Source organism: Ascidia mentula, chromosome 8, assembly GCF_947561715.1.
Source record: "Ascidia mentula chromosome 8, kaAscMent1.1, whole genome shotgun sequence".
Lineage (NCBI taxonomy): Eukaryota > Metazoa > Chordata > Ascidiacea > Phlebobranchia > Ascidiidae > Ascidia > Ascidia mentula.
Genome location: NC_138573.1, coordinates 3,439,548 through 3,462,716, shown reverse-complemented (window position 1 = coordinate 3,462,716; position 23,169 = coordinate 3,439,548). Strand labels below are relative to the sequence as shown.

The window sequence follows — 23,169 nt, the reverse complement described above, 5'->3', positions numbered from 1 at the left end:
GCTAATATTGTCTAATTTCCTAGTAGGTGATGTTATGTAAAATTATTGCACAAAACCTAAAATCATAACGTTAAATAGACGTGTAAAATACGTTCAAACAACACAGAATATATGCGGATACTGGCAAACCACGATGGCCATATTTTTTTTCTACTATACACCGAGGTTTAAACCCAGGACATCCTGTGGACGAAATCCCGATTAAGTTTTCTTCGTAGTATATGGGTCGGGCGCTTGACCAATGCTGCCATACTTGCCAAGACAACGAAACAGAATTTACGCTCGATTGTCAGACATCGGCCTGTACGCTGGTGGTAGAAAGGTAGTGGCTGATCGCTGTGTACAGGAGTTTATATTCCTCCTAAAAGTAAAAAAAAACTGTTTTATTTTGTACAAAACGTAGGAGGACATGTTATAATGGATCATAAAACTTACTAGCGTCCGGACCATCAGAGGCCTCATGTCCCTCAAATCCTTGACTGTGCGGAAAACGTCAATTTTGTTTTCGATGGAGTTGCGATCCAAGATGTTTAAGAGAGCACAAAACACCCCCGAACGACCAGCTCCATCCCTGGGAAAAATCATAAATTAAAGAAGGTAATTTTAATACATCATTCCATGGTTCAAAAGAACAATACGTTTCTCACTCATCCAGAGGCGCAGCGAACGCAAAATGAAGTTTGCGCGGGAAAATATAGATGATTGACAAAAAAAACAGGCAAATGAAAACATGTTTATACGAAAATGCGGTTTGAATTTTACGGTAAAAAACTCGCTTATTAACGATATTCGCAATACAGGACATGAACTGAACAAAGGTCCATCGCTAATTTGGCACCCGGCCGGGCGAGTTGGGCTATGTGTTTGTTTACAACCGCAATTAAATCAGCAATGACGATGTCCTACTTGTGACTAAACGGACCATTCACCTGCAGTGCACGACCATGGGAAGTGAGTCTCAGCAACCGTGATTGCGCAATCAAGTCTAAATACAGGGTGGCTACTTTTTCGTCGCTCGCCTCGTTCTTCCAAGGATCGCATTGGATGTGCTTCACGTTTACCTGAGCAACGGAAAAGTTGGCTATCCGAAAAAGTGCCTCTAAAAGTATTTAGTTTATAGCTGTAATGTTTTAAAGTTGTTTGCATGCGTTGGATTGCAAATGTGGTTTTCACTGATATCTAAACCATTGGTTTGATGTTTTTCAACTTTGCTCGTAAACTTTTTATCTTGTATAGCAGTCAAGAATTTGAAGAGTGGCCTTAGTAACAGGTTTAATACATTTTTTGAAACCAGATATAAAATACAAGTACAACCAAAGAATATGAAATTGTACCGTAGCAAGTTTTTTTTTTTTATTCAAGAGGTTGTTTTAGTCAAGGGGCATTTAAAGATTTCTGGAAAGTTTTGCATGTGGCAAATACATTTCTACCTTATAAACACCCTGAATTTCCACCAAAAACTCTCGCTTCGTCACAAGCTCGTCCAAGTCGTCTTTCGTCGTCATGGTGACGGTCACGTGACCCAGCTTCAGGGGTACGTCCAGTTCGTCACGCCAATAGTTGTCGCAGGAGTTCTGGCAACAACGAAATTCATTAAATCTGCCGTGCTTAAGTCTTTTCACACGACTTGGTTGTTGGGTGTAGAGAGAGGTGTCAACAAAAAAACGCACTGCTTAACTGCACTGGTAATACTTTCCCACCTGTTCTATGTCAGTCAGCATTATAACGGCTGTTGCGGAGTGGTCGAGTATCATCCGCCAAAACGCACCCACGGTTGACGTCATCGGCCCTTGCGTCACTATCGTGTTTGTCTGGCCGTCGTAACCCTGTATATATAGATACAGAATATCCAAAAGCGTTTGGTTGAAAATACGTTGCACATGTGTGGCAAACCTTAATCACTGAAGCGTTAATGTAGCCAAACAAATTCCCGCAATCGCCTCGCTCGTCGCTGTCTGACAAAAGGCGGACCATTGATCTTTCATCTGAATGTAAAAAAAAATCGTTTCGAAGCAGTATAAAAAAATGCTGTATTTACAACAATAGTAGTTCACGCTAATTTTCCTTGTGATAAACATATGCGGAATCCATGCATTGCCAGCAAATTGATTACTCACACGGCACGACCTCGGAATCACGGTTAAAAGAAGCATTTTGTTCAGAAAATGCCGAATCTTGTGATGTGTCAACGGGTTCAGTGCAGTCGAGAAATTCATATTCAGCTGCAATCCTAAAATTGTTTATTTAAGCGTTTTTTTGTGGAGCATTGCGGAAAATCAGCAAAATGTAGCTGATTTAAAACTACTCTCTGTACCTTTCCAAGTCGTTTGCACGAGATGCCGCCTCTTCCGACGGAAAATCAGTGACTCCAAATTGGAAAATTTCGTAAAGAATTGTGTGCATGAAGATGTACTGTTTCTGTGAAATATAATATATCATAGACTTGTTTTGTGCAACCAGCTCGGACGGTTTTGGGAAAATTGCTAATATTTTTTTTAAATTATGAACCACATTCTTAAACTTTATTTTGTTGTAAGTAGTAAAGCATTACTCAAAAAACAAAAGGTTTTTCGTTCGTTTTAGCTGACTAAAAATGTTTATTCAGCCCATTTTTTAAACAGGTCTCAAATGTCCGAAGTCACCCCGGTACCGGGGTAACATCGGACGTGACTGGGGATATCTCGGACAGCAAGTTTTAACAGACGTTTTTTTTGTGTATTTAACAAATAACTGAAATCAAACTTGGCGCAATATCAGCATTGGGGCATTAGCGCATAAAATATCATTCAAGCTTTCAGGAATCGGGGCGTGACCACTTATCGTTTCGACCCTTCCACACATTCATACTTTGGGTAAATCGCGTACGTTTAACGGCAGCACGGATATCATAGATTTTAGAGTCAACAAACGATTTTTTATCTTTGGGGCTTTTTCTTACTGCCAAAGTTTAATCATTTCATCCAGCCTCTGTTTATTCTCTTCTATCACCGATAATTTTTCATAAAACTCGAAAATTGTTGCCTTCTCGCGATTTTTTGCCATGATGTCCGAAGTATCCCCGACCACGTGACGACATAGAAATTCTTAAACTATGACCGTATTTTTAAAGGTTACACAAAATCATCATTGGCCTGTCCAAGAATACATATTTGATTATGCAATCAACCCAAAATTACTGCATTTTGATTAACTGTGACAGATATATAGCCTTACACATACAAATTGAAAAACTTGGTTTCACTGATAAATTGACTTTTTCGATTATAACTTTTTAAGCATACATGATTTAATTCCAAAGTCCCTGTTCACGTTTGATGGAAACATAAAGCTTTTGTAAAAGTGTCTTAACAATACCTAATTGTGACGTAAAATACCTGGTCCGAGGTATCCCCGTGTCCGAGGTATCCCCGGTCTCCCCTATGTTTGTCTAATCATTTACTTTTATTTCGCAGGTGAAACATTACAACAAAATCGTTTGAATCACATATTTCAACACCCTGTAACCAGATGTGTCTGACCTTTTGGGGTAGAATATTACTGTGCATACTATTACATAGTTCAGAGGAAACTTGACTTACCAGGTTTTGCACCATAAACCTTCTTTGCTTGCGCATAGCAAAAACCGTGTTGAATGCATCAATGGTTTCAGTTTGCTCCATTTGATTTTTGAGGATGTCAAGTCCAATGTACGTTCCCGTTCGTCCAATGCCAGCACTGCGAACAAACTAACATGTATGGCACAGCATAGTGACCTATAGTTTCATGCGTAATTGCGAGTCAGTTCATGGCCTCTGAGGTAAAATGTGTCGGGGCGAGACCTGTTTTGGCAGTCACATGGGAGTGTAGGCATTGGCTCGAGAAATCCCTAAGTTTTAAAGCAAACAGTATTATTCACGAGCCACTGTTGATATTCCCTTGACTTCCATGGGCCCAGAACAAGTTAGAACCCGTGCGAACCGGTGCGAACCGGCTGAATCCCACCGCTGCCAATATTCGTTAATTGATTCCCCAAGCTTACGATGAACACAGATATTACAACAAAACTAACCTGCAGTGGACAAGTATGGGTCCGAGTCCTTGCTCTATTCGTCTCCCTGCTGATTCAATATCGGAGCAGAAGCGCATCATACCAGTGGTTGAACTGGGAACACCATGGTCAGGCCAGGCAGTAAAATGATACTGCATCACCAACTTTTTCCAAAAGGCAGAAAATTATATGTTAACCGATGCATTGTACAAATGTTTGTGACAAACGACTAATATAGAAGAGATTTTATTGCGTTTGCAATGTTTGTCAATTTGACTAAATTTTTCTCGCAACTCTTTTGTGACGCGATTTATGGACAAAATACAACCAAATTTGACAATTAAGTCAATTGACGATAAAAGTTCTATGGAGGAGAAGGAATCACAACCCACCAAATAAAATAAGCAACAACATGTTTAGTTACCATGGAGTAATCATTGCGCATGGTCATCATCTCACGAACTACATAACTTCCGTAATTCGTTTCTCGTTTCAGTTCAACAGTTATTTCTCCGAATGTAGCTGATTCGTCTATTTTCGGCCAGTACTTGAAACACTTTCGCTGTGTACAGTTTATCAGTGTTTTGGAAAGTGAATTTGTTTGATAACTTTTGGGGTTTAAAAGGGGTGGGCAACCAATTGATTTCAATGTTATGCTAGTTTACAAACAACATCACACAATTTTTTTGTGTGAAACAATGTAACAGTTTCAATTACAGTAAATAGTATTTTATTGAGAACTCATAAATCACTTGGTCGCCATGAATAATCATTATCCATGCCAACCGTTTCCAACCCATGAATCAACGTATGGTGAATGCTGTTTCACCAGGTAGTTAGTGCAAAAATGTGCTTTTAATCAAAATTAAATCGTTTTATGTGGTGCCATCTTCTTTAAATCACAATACTGTACTTCCTATAAAAGGCATACAAAAGGGGGAAAGCCGCTTGCAAATCACCTTGTGGTTTTCTTCCAGGTTCGTTAGCATCACCACTATTCCACTTTGTTGCTGCCAGATCATTTTCCAAAAATGGTCCAAGGTTGCTTCAGTTGGACCTTGTGAAGCAATAAACTTCTTCGGATGTTTGTACCCCTTAATATGTAAAATTATTATCAAAGTTGCATTGGTTGTACAGTGAGAGATGGGGCATCTGTAATCCTAGGTCAACAGCAGTAGTTTAATAGTCCTTTCTAAATATGTGAAATGGACATCCTGTTGGAGGCCACACTGTCATAGCTTTCAGCAACAGACATCATTGTTATCATAATAAATTACCAACATTAATTGGCACATTCTTTAGCCAACTAAATAAAATCATCATGCACAATACATTACTAAACACACTCAACCACATACGTTCAAATATGATGCATTGATATAATCATTTGATGTCTCCCCCTGGTTATTTAGCAGTTTTACACGATTGAAATCATCTGTGTACAAAAAAAGGTGACAGTGCATTTTACAGGTCCCACTGACATATAGAACTTACAGGGAATTATATTCTTGTAGCGATTTCTCATCTCGTTTTCAGCCAAATATCCCACTTCCGTTTTGATCAGTAACCGCTGAGTGATCTCATGTAAATCCTTAACAACAAAATTTTGTAACATCATTGTTTGACCTTTTTACAAATTTTTTAGGTCATTTCATACCATAAATTGACAACCAATTGTGTTTGGTCCATCTTCAAGAAAGCTCCTGTATATGGCTTGAAATTGGGACATAGGTATTTTGGAATCTTTGGTGTACAGTGTGTTGTCAACAGAGTCCAGCCCTGTTGGTGATTTTTATTACATAGAATACATAATAATAGTGCTATGAAAACTAAAATGTAACCTGTGTTTGTGTCTGGTGCACTAACTGTAGTTGTGCGTCTTTTTCGAGGGTAACGCCTCCTAAAGAATATAATTACCTTGTAATGTACTGTTGGTAAAACTGTATTTCAGATGCTGTACATTTACCTAAGAAGTACAACAATGATCACAAGTGCAATCACAATAAAAAGACAGACACATATAGCAGTTGCAGCTAACACAGCTGTATTGGTAACTGCAATAAAAACAATGTTATGTATTTGCGAACTATTGCCAGCATGCAACTGACCAATTCCAACAGAAAATCCAGTTGTCATGTAAGCAGTAGTGGTTTTCAGCGGAGTAGCAAGAACGAATTCACTCTGTTGCAACAGCACCTCCTTGCCACTAGGGGTTGTTGTAACAATAAAAACCCTGACAAAAGAAACAAAAAATGAAAAAATGCTGCCTTAGACTCCAATCTCACAATTCAATTTACTTATAGTCATTTGCTATTGGCCTGTCCATACAATTTATAATATTAGACTCTGAATTGCGTTCATCAGTATTATATACATCACAGCTAGATTGGTTTCCTGTACCCAAAGAAACTGACCTACTCACTCCTGAAAAACTAAAGAGCATCTTTAGGACCAAGGAAAAATAAACATTGCATTTTGATTTCATGTTACCTTTTCACAGCAACTGCACAATACCAGTTGCTATCGTTGCCCATAAAAACACTCTGTAACAATTTCCAGGAAATTTTTATCTGACTATGTTGAGCACTTTTGTTGGATATCACAAAATAACAGCTGGAATGTTTAAAATACATAAACTTAAAAAAAAAATAGTCAGATATCTTAAAACTAACCACATTTGTTTTTATACTTAGCAATAGAAGAATAAAACTAAATATACTTTCAGGTTTTTACACCGATTGAGCAATATAAGTTAACCTAAAGCCTTTGACCAGTTTTACCTAATAGGACCATTAGTTTCATTGGCTGCTTGTATTGTAATTATGGATTTTTCCAAGGTGGGTGTTGCAATTTGGTTAGGAGCTGAAAGATACAACATTACTGAAAAAATATATCCACAACATAATTGAATCATGATTTTATACCTTTAACAGGTGTAGTGCAATTTCCAGTGGCCTGAATTCGTGTAAATTCACTGTTGCAATTGGAAAATAATAACATTACAATATACTGCTTATTAGCATTTGTTTCAAAGAGATGGGAAGAATTTATTTCTGCGTGAACTTCAGATGTTGTGTTGACAGAAGAAGCTCCAACTCTAACTTTATACATGTATGTTTCTATGGATATCTAAAATAAAAAACAAAACCTCTGGTGGTCCAGTCAGAGAGCAAAAATCTTCATTTAAGTAAATTAAATCAAATCACTTTGTTTGTACACAAAAGGGTTGTTGAGTCAGGCAGTTCAACTGCATATAAACTCTTGTTAATTTATCAAAATAAAGACTTACGTTAACATTTGTGATGGTTTTATTGATCGCAGACCAAACCCACTTGACATGGCATGTGCTTCCATTGCGAGCTATTGTAAAACTTTTTAAAACTGGTTCAGGTACGAAAGTTGTGAAAATAGTTTTCTTTGAAGGAAATTTCCAATACTCAGGAAAAAGGCTGACCTGTAGCAAACCACATTTTTTAAATGATTAAAAAAAAACTTAACTTAACTAAAATTGACCTCAACAGCATACTCCATGTTTGATAGTAATCTGGATATTGTGTTTGTGTAATAATAATTGATAGATGACTCTACAGTATAGTTGTTCTGAGATACAGTTTGTAGGGTTCTGTTGTTGATTATGGTGATACTGTACATCACTGATCCATTAAACCTTGTTAAATCTTGCCATTTAATTTTTACAGATGATTGTGAACACATAGATCGAACAGTTACATCAGGTTGAGATACAGATTTGGCTGAAAAACCAAATCATGGTGTTATACAATGGATAGTGTAAACGTGGCAGAATACAAACCTTTAAGCTGACATATATAACTCTGGTTAACACTGCATATGGAACTCTGCCAAGTGCAATCTTTTATGGTTGAATTCCAAGACAACACCAAACAAAAGCTTCCATTTGGCTCTGACCATTCATGAAAGGTGGAATTCACATATCCAACTAACCAACCTGTGCAATAAGGTTGGCAACAGTTTTTAAAGAAGGTAGAGTTTGCTGCAATCATATTTAATTATACAGTGGCAGAACTATGGTTATTCCTACATTATGATTGGTAAGTTTATTTTTTCAGCCATAATCAGAATCAAAATATCAATAACATTGACATTCAGCAAAATTACAAACAGGTTAATATAAAATACATCTACCAAACGACAGGCATCTATTATTCTGGCAGCATAAGGACAGAAATTTCACTTAAGTTATATAACAAATATTCACAGCACAGTTAAACAGGCTCCCTCACTGTTTTGTGAAGTATTATTAGCTGCATAGTTTTTGCATCTTGACCTGAGAAAAATGTCAACTTGAACATTTGTTATATCAGCCAAGTGACCCCCATGTCGTTCACAGGCAGTTTTTGCATCAGTTTGGTTAGATTTACCAGTTGAAAACAGGTAGTAGTTTCCGTCAAAATCTTGATTAAAACACAGTTTTTTACTCATGAATTTATAGTTACTACTAATCTTACCTAGTGTAAAGGTAATTACTTTTGAAACTCCCATGGTGTTGTATGCCTGGCAGGATACATTCGATTTAGGCCCAAGAATCACTCCATCATACACCACTATGGCAGAGTCACTAATTGCCTCATTAGAAGTAGTAGTTTGAACAAAAATGGGTGCTGAAGTGTTGCTAGTATTAACAGTTTGGCCATTCACTTTCCATATAACATTAGGTAATGGTAAGCCACTAAATTGACAACCAAGCCTCAAATGTTGGTTAAACATGATTTTGTTGCGATTTTGCGGCAACGATAATTTCAGAAATGGAGGACACTTCACTGCATATAAAAAATTACAAATGAGATTCTACATAGAAAATACTACATTTTGTCAGCTTTCTTACCATATATATAAAAGGTTTGAAATGTTGATGCATTATACAAACTTTCATAACATGTTATAGTGTAATTTCCTGCATCTTCAATAGTATTGATTGAAATTTGCAACACTTCAGTTCCATTGGACACATTAGTTCTGTTCAAGATTGTTTGTCCATTGTGAGTAACATTCATATTGACGTCTGGTACATCAAACAATACCAGTTCAACAAACACTTTGATTTCAGCTGGCAAGTTGGTGACTATGCTTTCATTCCAAAGGTACATGTTGATGTAATCTAAAATAACATCAACAATATAGCGAAGATTTGATCGTATAAATTACTTAATACTGATGAAACAGATGACTTAAGTTAACAATCGAACACTTTCTGAATTCACGCCATCTTAGGTTTCCAAGAGGGGAAATACCCTATTTACATCGGATAACCAAACTGCAGCAAAAGAAAATAACCAGCAAAAAAATTGTCCTCTTTATAGATAACCTGAAGCCAAATCACGCCCAAAATAAATAATAAAGTTGTTGAAAACAGATTTACTGAAATAAGGTTCCGAATTTATTAATTTGAACTTTTTGTTTCGATGTTTTTGGCGTAATTTTTACTGGCAAGAATCCATTTTGAAATTAAGTTTCGATTTATCAAAAGCCTAATCTGCGGCGAAATTGCTCATTCATCTTAATATCAATTTCATTAATTTAAGAAAGACGTCTATCCTTGCCGAATTTCATTAATTCAAGAAAGACGCCTGTCCCCCATGGGCGTGACACAAAATAGAAATGCGTTTTTTTTATGGTTTTTGTCCAACAGCCATACTCTGCGTATGTGAAGCTTCTGGAAAACAAAACCACATGAAACGATGGGATAATACAGCTCTGAAGTGCAGCAGAAAATAATTCTAAAATCTCGAAAGTGAAACCTACCCTGTTCTCCATTAATTGGAACAAAGAGTCCTACAAACATGACCAAAGCCACACAGGATGAAAATCTTCCTGATAAGTCCATTTTGACTTCAAGTTGTAAATGGTTGAAACAATTGTTTCCTTGTCATGCAAAAAGTCTTCTAGTATTTCACGTATGTAATCCTTACTATCAACCGATCCTATACGGTCCAGCGTCAATTAATCATACGTGCAGCTTAGCAGGTTGTATCATAAGTTACGCTGGGTTTGGATATTAGTCACTTTTGCATTAGTCTTTGTGTAAGGAGTTTTCTTTTGGCCAATCCACGTGCCTCGGTTGCCCAAGACCGCTTTCTACAGGTAATTAGCGTGGTTGCTGTGCTTCAGTAGCGATTATTCACCTATTGCTAAGATGCTTTGAGTTATCGGATTAGTCACTTTTCCGATGTAAACTGTTTGTTCGAAGGTGACTTACATGCGTATATGTAAACAACAAAGGGTTAAATAAAATACAGAACTTGACAAAGTTTTATATTTTATCCTTACACATTCTTCAAACGATACTAACAAAAGCACCCAAACTTTATGGTCGTTATTTACTAGAATTCTCTTGAGGTGATGTAAGCGTGATGTAATCCGAAAAAAAACACTGCGTAATGGAATACAAACAAAGTTTGGTCAAACAAACGATTACGGCAAAAGATGTACGCGCGATTTCGTCATTTTATCTGTGAGTAGATATATCTTCGTTCACCGAAGTCCACTGACATAGCGGAGCCTGCTGTCGAGGATATTTTGCTCGGGTGTTCGCGTGGACGTATGCATAGCAAGGCGTAGTATATGATGTTGTACAACACATTCAATATGTTAGTTGAAAATAAACTACTTGTTTTATTTACTACATATTTATGTTTTATTACCACCGTGTTGCCTGTGAAGTTTTAGGTTTGAAACTAAAAGGTAGTTTAAATTTGAAAAGCACAATCAATGGCTGAGGAGATTACGCAAACGAATGTGAAGAAAATTTCGGCGACACTCGCAAAACAGGTGCGGAATTGTTCACGTTATATCGACGGGTCGTAGATCACATGGAAGTGTTCACTGTCTATTACCGTAATGTTCACCAAAATCTAGTGAATAACTCGTGTGCTGCGGAGCGAAAAGCCTTCTTGAATACCCATTATTGCCCATTCAAAGAGTTATTGTATGGCAGCTACATTTCTGTACACAGGAACAAGAAGCCCGAGCTATCCTGAATGAAATAGAACAGATTCAAAGCGGAAACTATGAACCTGATGATCGGACGTCTTTGAAAACAGTTGATGAACTTACTAACATGAACGCAAAGCTTGCATATCAGGCGGTGCATTTGGAAAGGGTAACTATGTTTTTCTAAAAAGCATGACATTTATTTTATTGGTAACATAACTAACAAATGACGATTTGGTGATACACTTTTTACAAACTTATATTACTTCAGAAATGCAAACTAATTTGCAATATTTAGGCGATTGAGGAGCAAAGAAAGCGAGCTCGTTTGAGCACAACCACTACCAATAATGGCTTGCTTAATATCAATGTGGAACTTACATCTGTGTTTGGTGAAGCTATAAGCAAAGCATTTCCGTCCCTCACTTCTCCCACAGTGTCAGTCACTCTTAGTCAGAATGAAAAATTTGGTGACTATCAGTGCAACAGTGCCATGTCTATTTCTGGGGTGAGTGATCCTATTCTCCCATCATTGCACCAAACATTTTAATATTTTTTTGTCAATGCGGTTGTTTAACACTTTGACATTCTTTTTCAAGGCTTTAAAGGCTCAGGGAACTAAAATGGCTCCACGCCAAATTGCAGAGGCAATTGTCAAGAACTTGCCTGAATCCAATCTTATAGAAAGTGTAAGATTCTTTTAATTGACTTCTATGTAGACTATGATGTTACTAACAAAATAATATTAATATGCACCCAGCTTTGAATTAGTTCAACTACCTCGACAGTATATCCTGAAATTTATTTTTTATAATTTCTTTGCAGCATAGCATTGCTGGACCTGGCTTTATAAACATCAAACTGAGTCCATCCTTTCTAAAAGAAGCTGTTGCAGATATGTTAGTAAATGGAGTTAGTTTACGAAAGGATGGCAAACCGCTTGGTAGAGTAAGTGTGCCACATTTATTATTGCTTTCAACATTTTATTAACTTTTGCACATAAATCTGAGTGTGATGCAAATTGAACTATTATCAAGCACCAGCTTTTGGCATGTTTCATGCAATGCTTTGTCAGTTTGTTTTGATTTTACTTTTTAGGTGGTGATCGATTACTCTTCACCAAACATTGCAAAAGAAATGCATGTTGGCCATCTTCGTTCCACAATCATAGGTGACTGCCTTGCAAATTTGCTTGAATATCTTGGACATGATGTGTTACGGTAAGACATTTTTTTTGTTGCTTTAAAACAGTTGAATGTTTTGGTTCACTAAGGGCCTAATGAACTATATGCGTTTGTTGCAGATTAAACCATGTTGGTGATTGGGGAACACAGTTTGGAATGTTGATTGCACATCTCACTGATAAGTTTCCAAACTACAAAACAGAATCTCCTCCGATTGGGGACTTGCAGGTGCTTAGCAACACCCTTTACGCTTACTAGCATTTGGTTCTATAAAATGCAATGCAGTTTTTTTTTTACTTTTTAATGGAATAACAAGTAGATTGTCTTCATAAATACTTCAAATTTAGGTAAAGTTTAAAAAAAGTCAAAAAGAAATCCAATTAGTTTCATTAATTAAGATTTGTTTCAGGCATTCTACAAACAATCCAAGAAACGCTTTGATGCCGACCCAGACTTTAAAAAGCGTGCATATGAATGTGTTGTTAAACTGCAAAGTCATGACCCTGATTTTTTTAAAGCATGGAATCTGATTTGTGATGTTTCAAGGTAGTTAATAAACGCCGTTTTTTGGAGTTTTCAGAAAATGATACTTTGTGTTGTGTGAGCTACATGCCTGTCAAAACAAACTAGTATATAATTATTCTTTAATATTTTGTAGAGTATGTGATAATTGTGTTGTTTTGTAGAAAGGAGTTTGATCAGATCTACTCACGATTAGGAATCGTGGGATTAAAGGAAAGGGGTGAATCATTCTACAATGACCTTATGCCCAATATTGTGGAGGAACTTGAAAAAAAAGGTAAAAAATACTAAACCCCAACAAAGTCTGGTATCACCAAACCAAAACTATTAAACTTTGTACTGTCTGCTTGACTGTGTATTGAACTTAAGTAAGACTTTAGTATGTATGTACATTTTGCCATTGTGTAATAGGAATCGTGGTTACCGAGGAAGGACGAAAACTGATCTTTCCAGAAGGTTCAACATTTCCTCTTACAATTGTCAAATCAGATGGTGGCTTTACTTATGACACAAGTGATCTTGCTTGCATCAAGCACCGTCTGTATGTAAGTTACTCATGATAGACTCTATCATTATGGATAAATGATATTTCAATGATTTTCTTGCTACTGCTCTGGTCCTCTGTATTGGTTTGAGAAATTTGTCTGTATAAAACCTCGGTGAGTTTGAAAAGCTATTTTTACATTTTTTTGCATCAAGGATTTTTTATGATGTCTTGGAAGTATGTAAATACCTTGAACTTACTAGTTTTGTCATCGTTCACAGGATGAAAAGGGCAGTATCCTCATTTATGTGGTGGATTCCGGTCAAGGTTCTCACTTCCAGCTGATCTACGAAACAGCTCAACAAATGGGCTGGTACGATCCAAAGGAAAAAAGAGTTCAACATGTTGGATTTGGTGTTGTACTTGGGGAGGATAGGTTTGTTTGAAATAAAATTAACACTCAGGATTAACCAAATTAATTGCCAGTGCCAGACAACGAATCTTTTTTAGTTTGAGCTTATCCAGTGACTGTTTTCACAGTTTGACTTTCTAGTGTATCTTATTTTTGTATCACAGAAAGAAGTTTAAAACACGATCTGGTGAGACAATTCGGCTTGTTGATTTGCTGGATGAGGGGTTGAAACGGTGTAAAGATAAGCTCTTGGAAAAAGGGAGAGACAAAGAGCTGACAGCAGAAGAATTTAAAGCTGCACAGGTTTGCTCAGATTATAACTATATAGTCATTCACTTTGGAAATGTGTTGCTTTCCTACTTATAGCATATGGATAGAAATAGCTTCACCCTTTAAAAAAAAAATGGAAAATTCTGGTAAAATTTGGCTAGGACTTGTAGCATTGTTTTTCAAACAATTCTAAATTGTATTTTTAAATAAACGCTTGTCTTCATATTGCATTTGTTAGGAGGCAGTAGCGTATGGCTGCATCAAATACGCCGACCTCTCCCACAATAGAATCAACGATTACGTTTTCTCATTTGACAAGATGTTGGACGACCGGGGCAACACAGCTGCATATCTGCTTTACGCTTATACAAGGATAAAGTGAGTGTTATGCAGAAGCAAATTTTTGTAGAGATATTTTTGATCAGATATGATGTACTAGAAACAACAGAATTGTATCATAGCCTCGTGTCTTGTGATAAGACCTGTATTTACCCTAAGCTTTCTAAGCAATTAAATATTTTGAGAATGGTTTTACTGTGTATCATGATATTGGCATGGTGTACCTTGTTAACACATTGTTTCCTGGGAGTAATAGGTTTATGCAAAAATACCTGATAAATGTTAAAACCAATAATGAACCTGTCATTTACCTCAGGTCAATTGCAAGAGTCGCCAAAGTTCAACCTGAGGAATTGAAGAAAGCTGCTAAAGAATACCTCGGTAAACAACTATTTCCTCAGGATTTAACCAGAAAAATAATGCATATCATCAGCCAGACTAAATGCGAATAGCTATACTACATGTGTTTCGTATTATTAACTAAATGCAAAACCATTAGAACAGCATGATTTAGTGTCACCCTATGGCATTTTAAACTAAGTATCCGTGTCCGTAGAGTCGGGTGGTGTCCCCCTTGAACATCCGAGAGAATTGAAGGTGGCAAAGTGTCTCCTCCGTTTTCCTGAGATTCTACTGCGAGTATGCGACGATCTCACGCCTAACATCTTATGCGATTACCTGTACGAGCTTTCAACCGTCTTCACCGAATTCTACGACGCTTGTTACTGCATCGAGAAGGATAAAAAATCAGGTGAGATTTTAATTAAAAGCGCTTTAATACTGCGACATGTTCTTCCCATTCGACATACTATTTTTCACATTGTTAAAAAAATCGTATTCTTCGACTTAAATAACAACTAAATGGCCCAATAGTGTTACCATATTCTGTGAGTTTGTTTTTGCGGTGTTGATATTTTTGATCTGCAACTGCAACTAAACTAACCCAAACCTTGTATGTATGCAATGGGTCGCCACTACAGCGAAGCGTTTAGAGGGGTCTTTGCTATAGTTTGTTCTGTGCGATAAACCAGACGTCACCTCATACAATTTAGAACCACATGAGTCTAAAAAATTTATTGACAACTTTGAACAATGCAGGTTTTTGGTTTAAAAAATGTTAAATAATGAATGAGAGTCTACTTCTGTCAATGTTTGCGTTAAAATTTTACAAGTGCTAGAAATATAAAGGCATGTTACACTTGGAGACGGTAAAAATCAATTGCATTGCGTCCAAAAATCTTTGCTTTGTCCTCTTTCGATCTGTCAGCTACCAATCCTGCAAGTAGTTCGTAAACAGCCTTGATATTGGCTCCCGCCATTCGGCAAACTGGCCAATCCGAGCCAAACATGACGCGGTTTACCCCGAATTCTCGTATCACGTGATCCACGTGCGGTTTAAAGTCGGCTGGTTTCCAGTTTTTTAAGTCTGCCTCGGTGACCATTCCTGGAAAAGACAATGTTGTTGTTCACTATTGAGCTTTTCTTGCATATGGCTTTCTAAAACTTCAAAGAAAGTAAACGCGTGACCATGCCATGGCTAAGGATTCCATATTTTAGCTGTCGAATCTACTAAATTGCAAAAAACGTACCTGACAGTTTGCAGTACAGGTTTGGGTGTCTTGCCATGGTGGCAATGTCGTCGTACCAGGCCTGTGTGGCGCCATTTTTCGCGTCGGGTTTGCCGAGGTGGTCCAGGACGATGCGCAGGTCTCCGGGCACTCGATCGAGGTAACGTTTGGCCGACTCAAATTGCGATCTGCCCTTGATCTGTCCGCATGTGGAGATAACACTGAGTTGTTTACTGAGCAAGTAACACGAAAAAGCAGGCTCGTGTCAAATATGGAATGATTTTAGGTTTCGAATTACAGTTTGCATTTTCTTCAGTTCAACATGCTCAAACAGGCGCAAACCGATTGTCTTTATAATTAAATAGTAAAGCTTACCAGCAAATCGTACGTCTTATTGTGGCGCGCCAAAGAGCGCATCCCTTCTATGACGTCATCGCGTTCAAGCCAGCCTTCCTCCGTTAAAATTTTTCGCACTCCCACAAACTTGGGATTTTCCCCTAGTTCGCGAAGATGTGCCTCCAGATCTGATGACGTCATATCGACGAAACCGACCACTCCTAATAATTGCGTCATTTGAGTAAACTAAAATACCTCCACAATGCACATTGTCTAATTTCGTCTTTCACCAAAACTTTTTGAGGAATGTTCCTCCAGTTATTGCTTACCTTTAATGGAGTCGTGCTCTCTGGCGACTTCAAGTGCCCAACGCGTTTCGTTCAAAGTTTCCGCAACTTCAACAAATATGGAATATTGTATGGAGGTATTTGATCTGCTCTCAAAACAGTTTCTTTCATTTATCTTTGCATTTACTATAAAACATGAACAACCATCCAAAAATACGGCAGTAAATATTGAACGCCCTTTTACTGCATCCTATATTCGTTGTCCAACCAACTGTTGGACCGTGGACAAATTTATTTCGTGGAAATCTCCAAGAATAAGCAAAAGCAGTTTTTGGTGATTACTGTTTGCGTTCGAAACGCAGTTGGTGTTTTACTCGCCTTTCTTTGAGGTAGTCGTCGGCAAGTAAGTTCCGGTAAATCTCTTTTTCTTCTTTCGGCCGCGGCCACCAGTAGTCGAACCTTTCCAATTCCCACATATGGAAGTGGGAATCCACCACTGGCGTGACGTCACTGCTCATGATGCCACTACTGCTTGCGGATGTGACGTCAGCCCGCTCCTTTTTGAAATATTTTAATTATGCTTATGTTGTCGTCTGACGAGTGGGTAGCGTATTGTCAAGATTGAACTTAATAGTTTTCTTTAAAATACATAAAGTACCTCAGCGTAATGGCAAATAAAAACAAAAACTCCCCTTGAAGAAATGTACATGTATGTGACTCAGTCTCTGACTGTTGCTAATTTGCATTATTGCTAAACCAGAAAAAAATTTACAGAAAAACTCCCTAAAATGATGACCCTATAATATTCCGTGTGTACGTGTGTGTTACTGAAACCACAATGTTATATGTGAGTGTTGATTCTTGCCCAAAGGCAATTCCGCAGTGTAATTTTCGTTTTAAACCTGTCTGACAGCTCGTTTATCTTTGGGTGTGTGAATTCGGTTTGCTACGATGTTTGTAGATTTGCAGAAACAATAACGCGTGTTGTGAAACGTAATAATTCGCTATCGTTAAAACAACCGACTCTCTGTAATATTTTGAAAAAAGTGTGTGAATATTCACAACTTGCTTGAGTGTTTAAACTTGAGGTTCTCAAATGCTCAATGCTGAATAGTTGTCATGTGCAAAAATACTGGTGCACCGTCTGCATTACTACTGCATACTTACCAAGTTGAGTAAGATTGCCAGAAACATGTATGTCCAGACCATTCTGTCGTTTTTTTTGAGAGAAAGAAACTAATAATGCGATGAAAGAAGGTTCTTAGAACCCGACTAAATTCAACGGAATACGTACGCGGACAAACGAGTGAACAATGAGCACGAAGTCTTTGTTTGTAAATGATTGAAAGAACCCAGGCCGAATTTAACATACATACATCTCTTAATCAGCAAAACATACGCGTACCATATCATTTTGGACACATGCAACATGTACACAGTGCAGCTAATTTGGTCAATATGTAACTACCAAGAAAACAATACCAATTGCACATGCGCTTGCCAGTTCTGCACTGTTTGCTATGTCTCTCTAGACTTCAAACACTGTACCCTAACAAGCTACAGTTGTTTGTCAGTAAGCATACCTCTTTGTTTGTAGGCTTATTTCACAGCTACATAAAACATAACATTTTGAGCGATTAGCTGTCATAACTTCCTGGCATGGTTTGTAGCACCAAGCACTTAGTTGAAATGACAGCAAAAAACCTGATGCAGTTACGCCCACAGCTGCACGTTTAATCGTGAATTTGTTTCCTTTGTGAACTCAAGCGTGCACTTTGTCACTCGCTTGAAGCGGCGAGAGAAAAAGGCTGCGCGTCGTTTTGCATGTAAAAATGCCACAACTACGCCTGCAGCCCTAACTGTCGCTTGACACCAGTACTGCCACCTTAATGTATATAGTTGTGTAAAAACGTCAACAAACGCAAAAACAATAACAAAAACAACTTGTATCATTGCCAAAGAACTATTAACTACCAATGCACTCGTAAGTAAACCAAACTATTTGATTTTTAAGGATTAATACTCAATAACTAACCGTTTGTGCAACGTGCAGGGGATATTGTCAAGATCCACATGCATCGGTTGCTCCTTTGTGATGCAACAACAGCAATCATGGACAAGTGTTTTAAAATACTCGGGATCACTCCAGTACATCGAATGTGATGTGGTCAATTCGCTGTATGACGTCACAAGGGTGTTTGTTGCGACAACGTGGATATAAGAGTTTTAGATATAATAGTATAGACTCATTTTGGGAGCGGACGGCGCCGAAAAAGCTAATTTGTTTTTTCTGGACCAAATTTTCTCCAGTTAAAAGTTACAGCTAAAAAAGAAGAATGCCTGTTGTTTTGTGTAACGTTGTTTATTCGCCAAACTTGTTGCAGTTTATTATTAAAATTTGCACTGTTTTGGATCATGTAAGTTGTGATAAAACAATTATTTTTGAACAACAATACAAGAATCTTTTTTGGTGTCATATGTTGTCAAATATTTTCCTCGGCGGAAATGCAAATTAAAAACAGCCTATGTTGTTGATTGCGTTTGTGTCATTCAGGAAATTATGCATCTACCCTGTACGTGTTGATATATCCATCCAAGTAAAGCCATAAAACCACCTATGAATTGCAATGCAAAATAAAGCATCCACTGGGTCCTGGCTCCAAAACTGCAGGTGCAAAGACACTGGCTAACATGAAATGGTTTAAAATAGTGGTTGTAGACCCATTTTCTTTTATTTCCCTCTTTCAGTTTGAACGGAATCATTATTTCACACAAATGTTTAAATTTTGAAACTTGGAATTTAAATAAAGCATGTTTACCGCATTGCATGACCAAATGCCAATAAGTGTACGACACACAGTGAATATACAACATAATATGCCGACTATTTACCCACCCGTAACCCTATAAATTCCCACCGGTTAAGGAGTACTGGTTTAAGATGTCCGGAATCCCACGAATAGGCAGCAGATGATGTGCTCAACACATTCTACGAACTGTTCACAGGTTTCGCCGGTGATTTACGAGAATTGTACAACAGACTGGTAGATTTTTACCACCTATCCACTCCACTTTGGGATAAGTATCTCCAAATTTGAAGCATATTTAAAAGCGACCCCGCACGGTTGCTAATTACCATTTGTGACTTCGTGTTTGCCATTTTATTACGTGTGTGTATTTGTGAGATGCCGTGGATCACCAGGTCAGTACGCAAATGCCAACATTGTCAAATATTGATCGTGCTTTGGAGCAACGATCCACAATTCCCGTTGCTACGTGTGTAGTAGTAATGTTCTACCGGGCCGAATGCTTTATATGTGTGTCGTTTTAAAATACGTTTCATGTGCTGAGCATCGGTTCAAAAAGTATTAGAGGCACATAGCAGGATGTACACCTTGCTGAAAGTCTTTTCAATAAGTATGTAACACCAATTCAGTGGTTTTTGATTTCGTGGAACAGTTTATTAAATATCATATAATATACCTACCGTTGGCAGCCAAAATGTCTTTGAAAGGAGTTTCCGCACGAGGAAAGGACTAAACCCCACGTACAAATGATGGCATCAGAATCTTCGTCTTCCTCTCTGCCCCTTGTAGATCAGCCTTCGATACCTCCTCAATCCGTCGAACGTGAAACTATGACAGGGTTTACTGAAGCAGAGGCAGCGGAAAGCGAAGTAGGCCCATCAACCTCCACGCAAGAGCAAAACAATAGCGAGCCATCTACCTCTAGTCCCCTGCATCCACCACTAAGCAGAAAATTATATTTATGTCCAGGGGGCAACGACACTGATGGGGTAAGTGTGGTCGGGGGACATTCTGGGGGACAAGAAGCGAATTCTGAGACGAATGAAAGAAGTGGTCAAGTTAACAGTAATGAAGGCGCAACTGATGAGCCTGCGCCAGACCAAGATGAACAGTTAGCGAGAAGACACGACGAATCACAACACAGAAGACGCAGGTTTGGGGTTGAATTTGTTTTCGCGTATTCGGGTTGCTAAGCTTCATTTAACCTATATAGTCTGTACGCACCTTTCATGCTGTTTTTTGAAATTTAAAATTCAACAACAAATCATAAACTTCATAATTCCAATTTAAAGCCTATTTGACAAAAGACACTTTTTTTGTAAAACTAGTATCTTATTTGTCGTGTTGATATATCTCAAACTAATCAATTGTTACCTATGCCTTCTAAAGTCAAGTATTTAAATCAAACTTTCGAAATGTTTAGGCGTCGTCGACACACCCGACCTCCAAGAAGTGCTAGGATAACTCAACAGAACGCTGACGTCAGTTTTGAAGGGATAACACCGCCACCGCCAGCACTAGTGAGCTCCACCATTCCCAGCAACCAATACTTCAAGTCGAAGGTGGCTGGTAATGTAAGTGTAACTTTCAGATGGGATTTACAAATAGGTACAGGTGAAATTGAAAATATTTATCTTTGCCGTCATTATTCGTAGCTTATAGCAAACCACCATGATACATGGCAGCATGTTACTTAGACCAAGACCAAAGCTTTTTTTATGAAATTGTAGTTTGTGGGTTACCAATCACTTTGCGGACGCGTATTGTGCAATTTGCAGTTAGCAGCGGTCCAGCTAACATGTGGAATAGCTTTGTTGGTCTGCGGATTCGGGATTAGCGACGGAGTACAGGGAAACCACCTCCCGTTTTACTTCAGTACAATGATGCCACTGTGGGTTGGAGCTTTGGTAAGTCACGTGCATTTACTGCTGCCATATTATACATCAAAATGAAATGTGATAAGGGGCGTGAGTTCAAACCTCACCGGGAGCTTGATTTTTCAAATCTCACTCTGACTTGTCAGGAAAAAATGACTGATCTAGCTAGGCTGCAATGCCTGGGCAGTGTGGCTTGTAAACCTAATGGAATGTGATAATGTATTTATTGGCTGTTTGCTTGATATACCTGCCGTTTGTGCTTCACAGTACATGCTCACTGCCGTCAGCGGAACAGCGGCCGTGACCGGCAAGCGGAAGTTCGCGGTGGGTTGACCTGATCGTTCTCTTTCAACAACTTAAAACACTTCTTTGTAATTCCTTTGTAGATATCTTTCTATATGATCCTGGCCATAGCCTGTCTCATTCTTTCAATCTTGCTTTGTTCTTTTATTCTTCCTGACGTCACAAGCTACGACACTGAGGCGTGTTACAATAACGCAACCGTACAAGTCACAACGCCTAAGGCGACCGAGGACGACCAGTTACAATGCAACGAAGCGGTATGTGCTTCGATAGACTTGGGTATAATCTTTCGCAAACAATTGTATTGTAAAAATATTGGGCTCTTTTTTTCATATTTCCTTACATAACGGCTTTTTTTAACAAAAAAAGGCTTGGAGAGCCAATTAAAAGCAACATTTTTCTATGATTTTAGCAACTTTTGACGGTTTTGTCCTACATCACCATGGCGTTCGGTTTCTTGGATGCGTTCGCTTCCTTCGCAATATGTGTCGTGTGTGCCAGGGCGTTATGTAGTGTTTGCGCTAAACCGGCCATCCATGTTCTTCAGGTGAACTTAGCACATAAACTGCATGTGTTATAACTTTCATAGTTTCTATAGTTACATAATATGAATTGCGTGTGTTTTGTCACTGATTACTTTTCAAATTGCAAACTAATGCAGGATATGTTGTTCCATACAACAATAGTATGCTTAGGCGTGGTGTATTGGTATCTTCTGTTTCTGTCAGACAAACATCGACAAACGTACATGTTGTAAATATTACCTTTTTGTGAATGCGTTTTTTTACTTATTTTTAGGAAGCTCCAGTATATTTTGGTGTTGGAGATAATGGTGAAATGGAAGCAAACATATTACCCTCGGGATCGACACGCCCTGTTGTGGTCTCTTTACCTAGATACCATGACGTAGTTAGTGGTGGGGAACCCATGAAATATACACTTTTGTTTGCTCTGAGTGTTTGTACAAACATGAACTAATTTAACCGAAAGCCATATTTGCAGAATTTACATAATTTGGCTGTATACGTTTCGTCGTAGAGTCACCTTCCGTGTTGTCTTCAACCGTTGAGGAGCAATTGGAAAATGCCACACCTCCAACCCCACCCCCTTCGTACTCATCAATGCGTTCAAGTGTCAGAGAACCTGAACGGCCTCGTGTCGCTACTGTTTCGTGGGAAGTGGACCACCATGGTTCCGAACATTCTACAGCTCTGTAACAAGCAACGTTCATCCACCAGCGGATTTCCACGAATTCTTGTGACATCATATCGACAAATCTTACCACCCCTGGAATTTATGCGTTTGATTTTATTTTTAATAGAGTGTTTGCAGGCGACAAGTCAATCACCCATATGTGTTATCGCGACTTAAAAACAAAGAAACCACTGATTGCGTCTGGTTCGTAAACGGGTTCATAAAGTTCATTATATTAAAGTAGCAGTGGATCTCAAACTTTTATAGGACTTTTTTGTTCCAAGTTAGAGGATTACAATTCAGGAACATTGAGTGCGAACAACGCCTTCTTGTTGCTTGTGTTAGAATAAAAGAGCATCACTTGGTCATGGCACAAAGGACGCTATTAACAATGCAGCACATAATTTTAGACATCTATAATGTCCAACCTTTTCTCGGTCTGGCATCAATTTTAAGTCTTCATGCTCGTCTTATTAAACTACCATTTGAAAATGAAAATACCTCAAATATAACCATGATCAAGTAATGCTGTACACACTTTATTGCATGTGGCGAACGTTAGTTGCATTTTTATTAACTTTTATCGATAG

General features: G+C 38.1%; 3 protein-coding genes and 1 pseudogene across 5 annotated transcripts; 2 read left to right on the top strand and 2 right to left on the bottom strand.

The window, feature by feature from the left end:
• Positions 1-83: 83 nt before the first annotated feature.
• LOC145911743 (receptor-type tyrosine-protein phosphatase alpha-like) lies at positions 84-6,536 on the bottom strand (annotated as a pseudogene). The gene is made up of 20 exons (XR_014403260.1): positions 6,518-6,536; positions 6,325-6,459; positions 6,136-6,260; positions 5,994-6,081; positions 5,869-5,927; positions 5,685-5,806; positions 5,522-5,618; positions 5,386-5,462; positions 4,987-5,121; positions 4,437-4,589; positions 4,049-4,191; positions 3,579-3,714; positions 2,315-2,418; positions 2,118-2,230; positions 1,894-1,985; positions 1,701-1,826; positions 1,431-1,574; positions 930-1,061; positions 436-571; positions 84-361 (listed from the first exon to the last, which is right to left on the bottom strand). The product of XR_014403260.1 is annotated as a receptor-type tyrosine-protein phosphatase alpha-like (transcript).
• A 4,187-nt stretch (positions 6,537-10,723) lies between these two features.
• Positions 10,724-18,874, top strand: LOC145912401 (arginine--tRNA ligase, cytoplasmic-like). The gene is made up of 16 exons (XM_082999858.1): positions 10,724-10,834; positions 11,019-11,165; positions 11,295-11,504; positions 11,596-11,685; positions 11,822-11,944; positions 12,095-12,216; positions 12,300-12,408; positions 12,590-12,726; positions 12,867-12,979; positions 13,114-13,247; positions 13,468-13,622; positions 13,763-13,901; positions 14,107-14,246; positions 14,524-14,588; positions 14,764-14,958; positions 18,452-18,874. Exons 1-16 carry the CDS (start codon positions 10,775-10,777, stop codon positions 18,559-18,561), a joined length of 2,049 nt encoding a protein of 682 aa, XP_082855984.1. The 5' UTR covers positions 10,724-10,774; the 3' UTR covers positions 18,562-18,874.
• Positions 15,076-18,104, bottom strand: LOC145912402 (L-fucono-1,5-lactonase-like). Of its 2 annotated transcripts, none has more exons than XM_082999860.1 (6): positions 17,566-18,104; positions 16,777-16,955; positions 16,441-16,544; positions 16,151-16,332; positions 15,797-15,974; positions 15,076-15,651 (listed from the first exon to the last, which is right to left on the bottom strand). In XM_082999860.1, the coding sequence occupies exons 1-6, from the start codon at positions 17,605-17,607 to the stop codon at positions 15,401-15,403; spliced, it is 936 nt and encodes a 311-aa protein (XP_082855986.1). In that variant the 5' UTR covers positions 17,608-18,104; the 3' UTR covers positions 15,076-15,400. The 2 variants fall into 2 exon arrangements, with proteins under 2 accessions (XP_082855986.1, XP_082855985.1); XM_082999859.1 differs by lacking the exon at positions 17,566-18,104 and adding an exon at positions 17,057-17,540.
• A 2,211-nt stretch (positions 18,875-21,085) lies between the features above and the next one.
• Positions 21,086-22,602, top strand: LOC145910821 (uncharacterized). Its single transcript, XM_082998028.1, has 6 exons — positions 21,086-21,112; positions 21,350-21,406; positions 21,469-21,642; positions 21,798-21,932; positions 22,184-22,342; positions 22,456-22,602. The coding sequence occupies exons 1-6, from the start codon at positions 21,086-21,088 to the stop codon at positions 22,600-22,602; spliced, it is 699 nt and encodes a 232-aa protein (XP_082854154.1).
• The last annotated feature ends 567 nt before the right edge of the window (positions 22,603-23,169 follow it).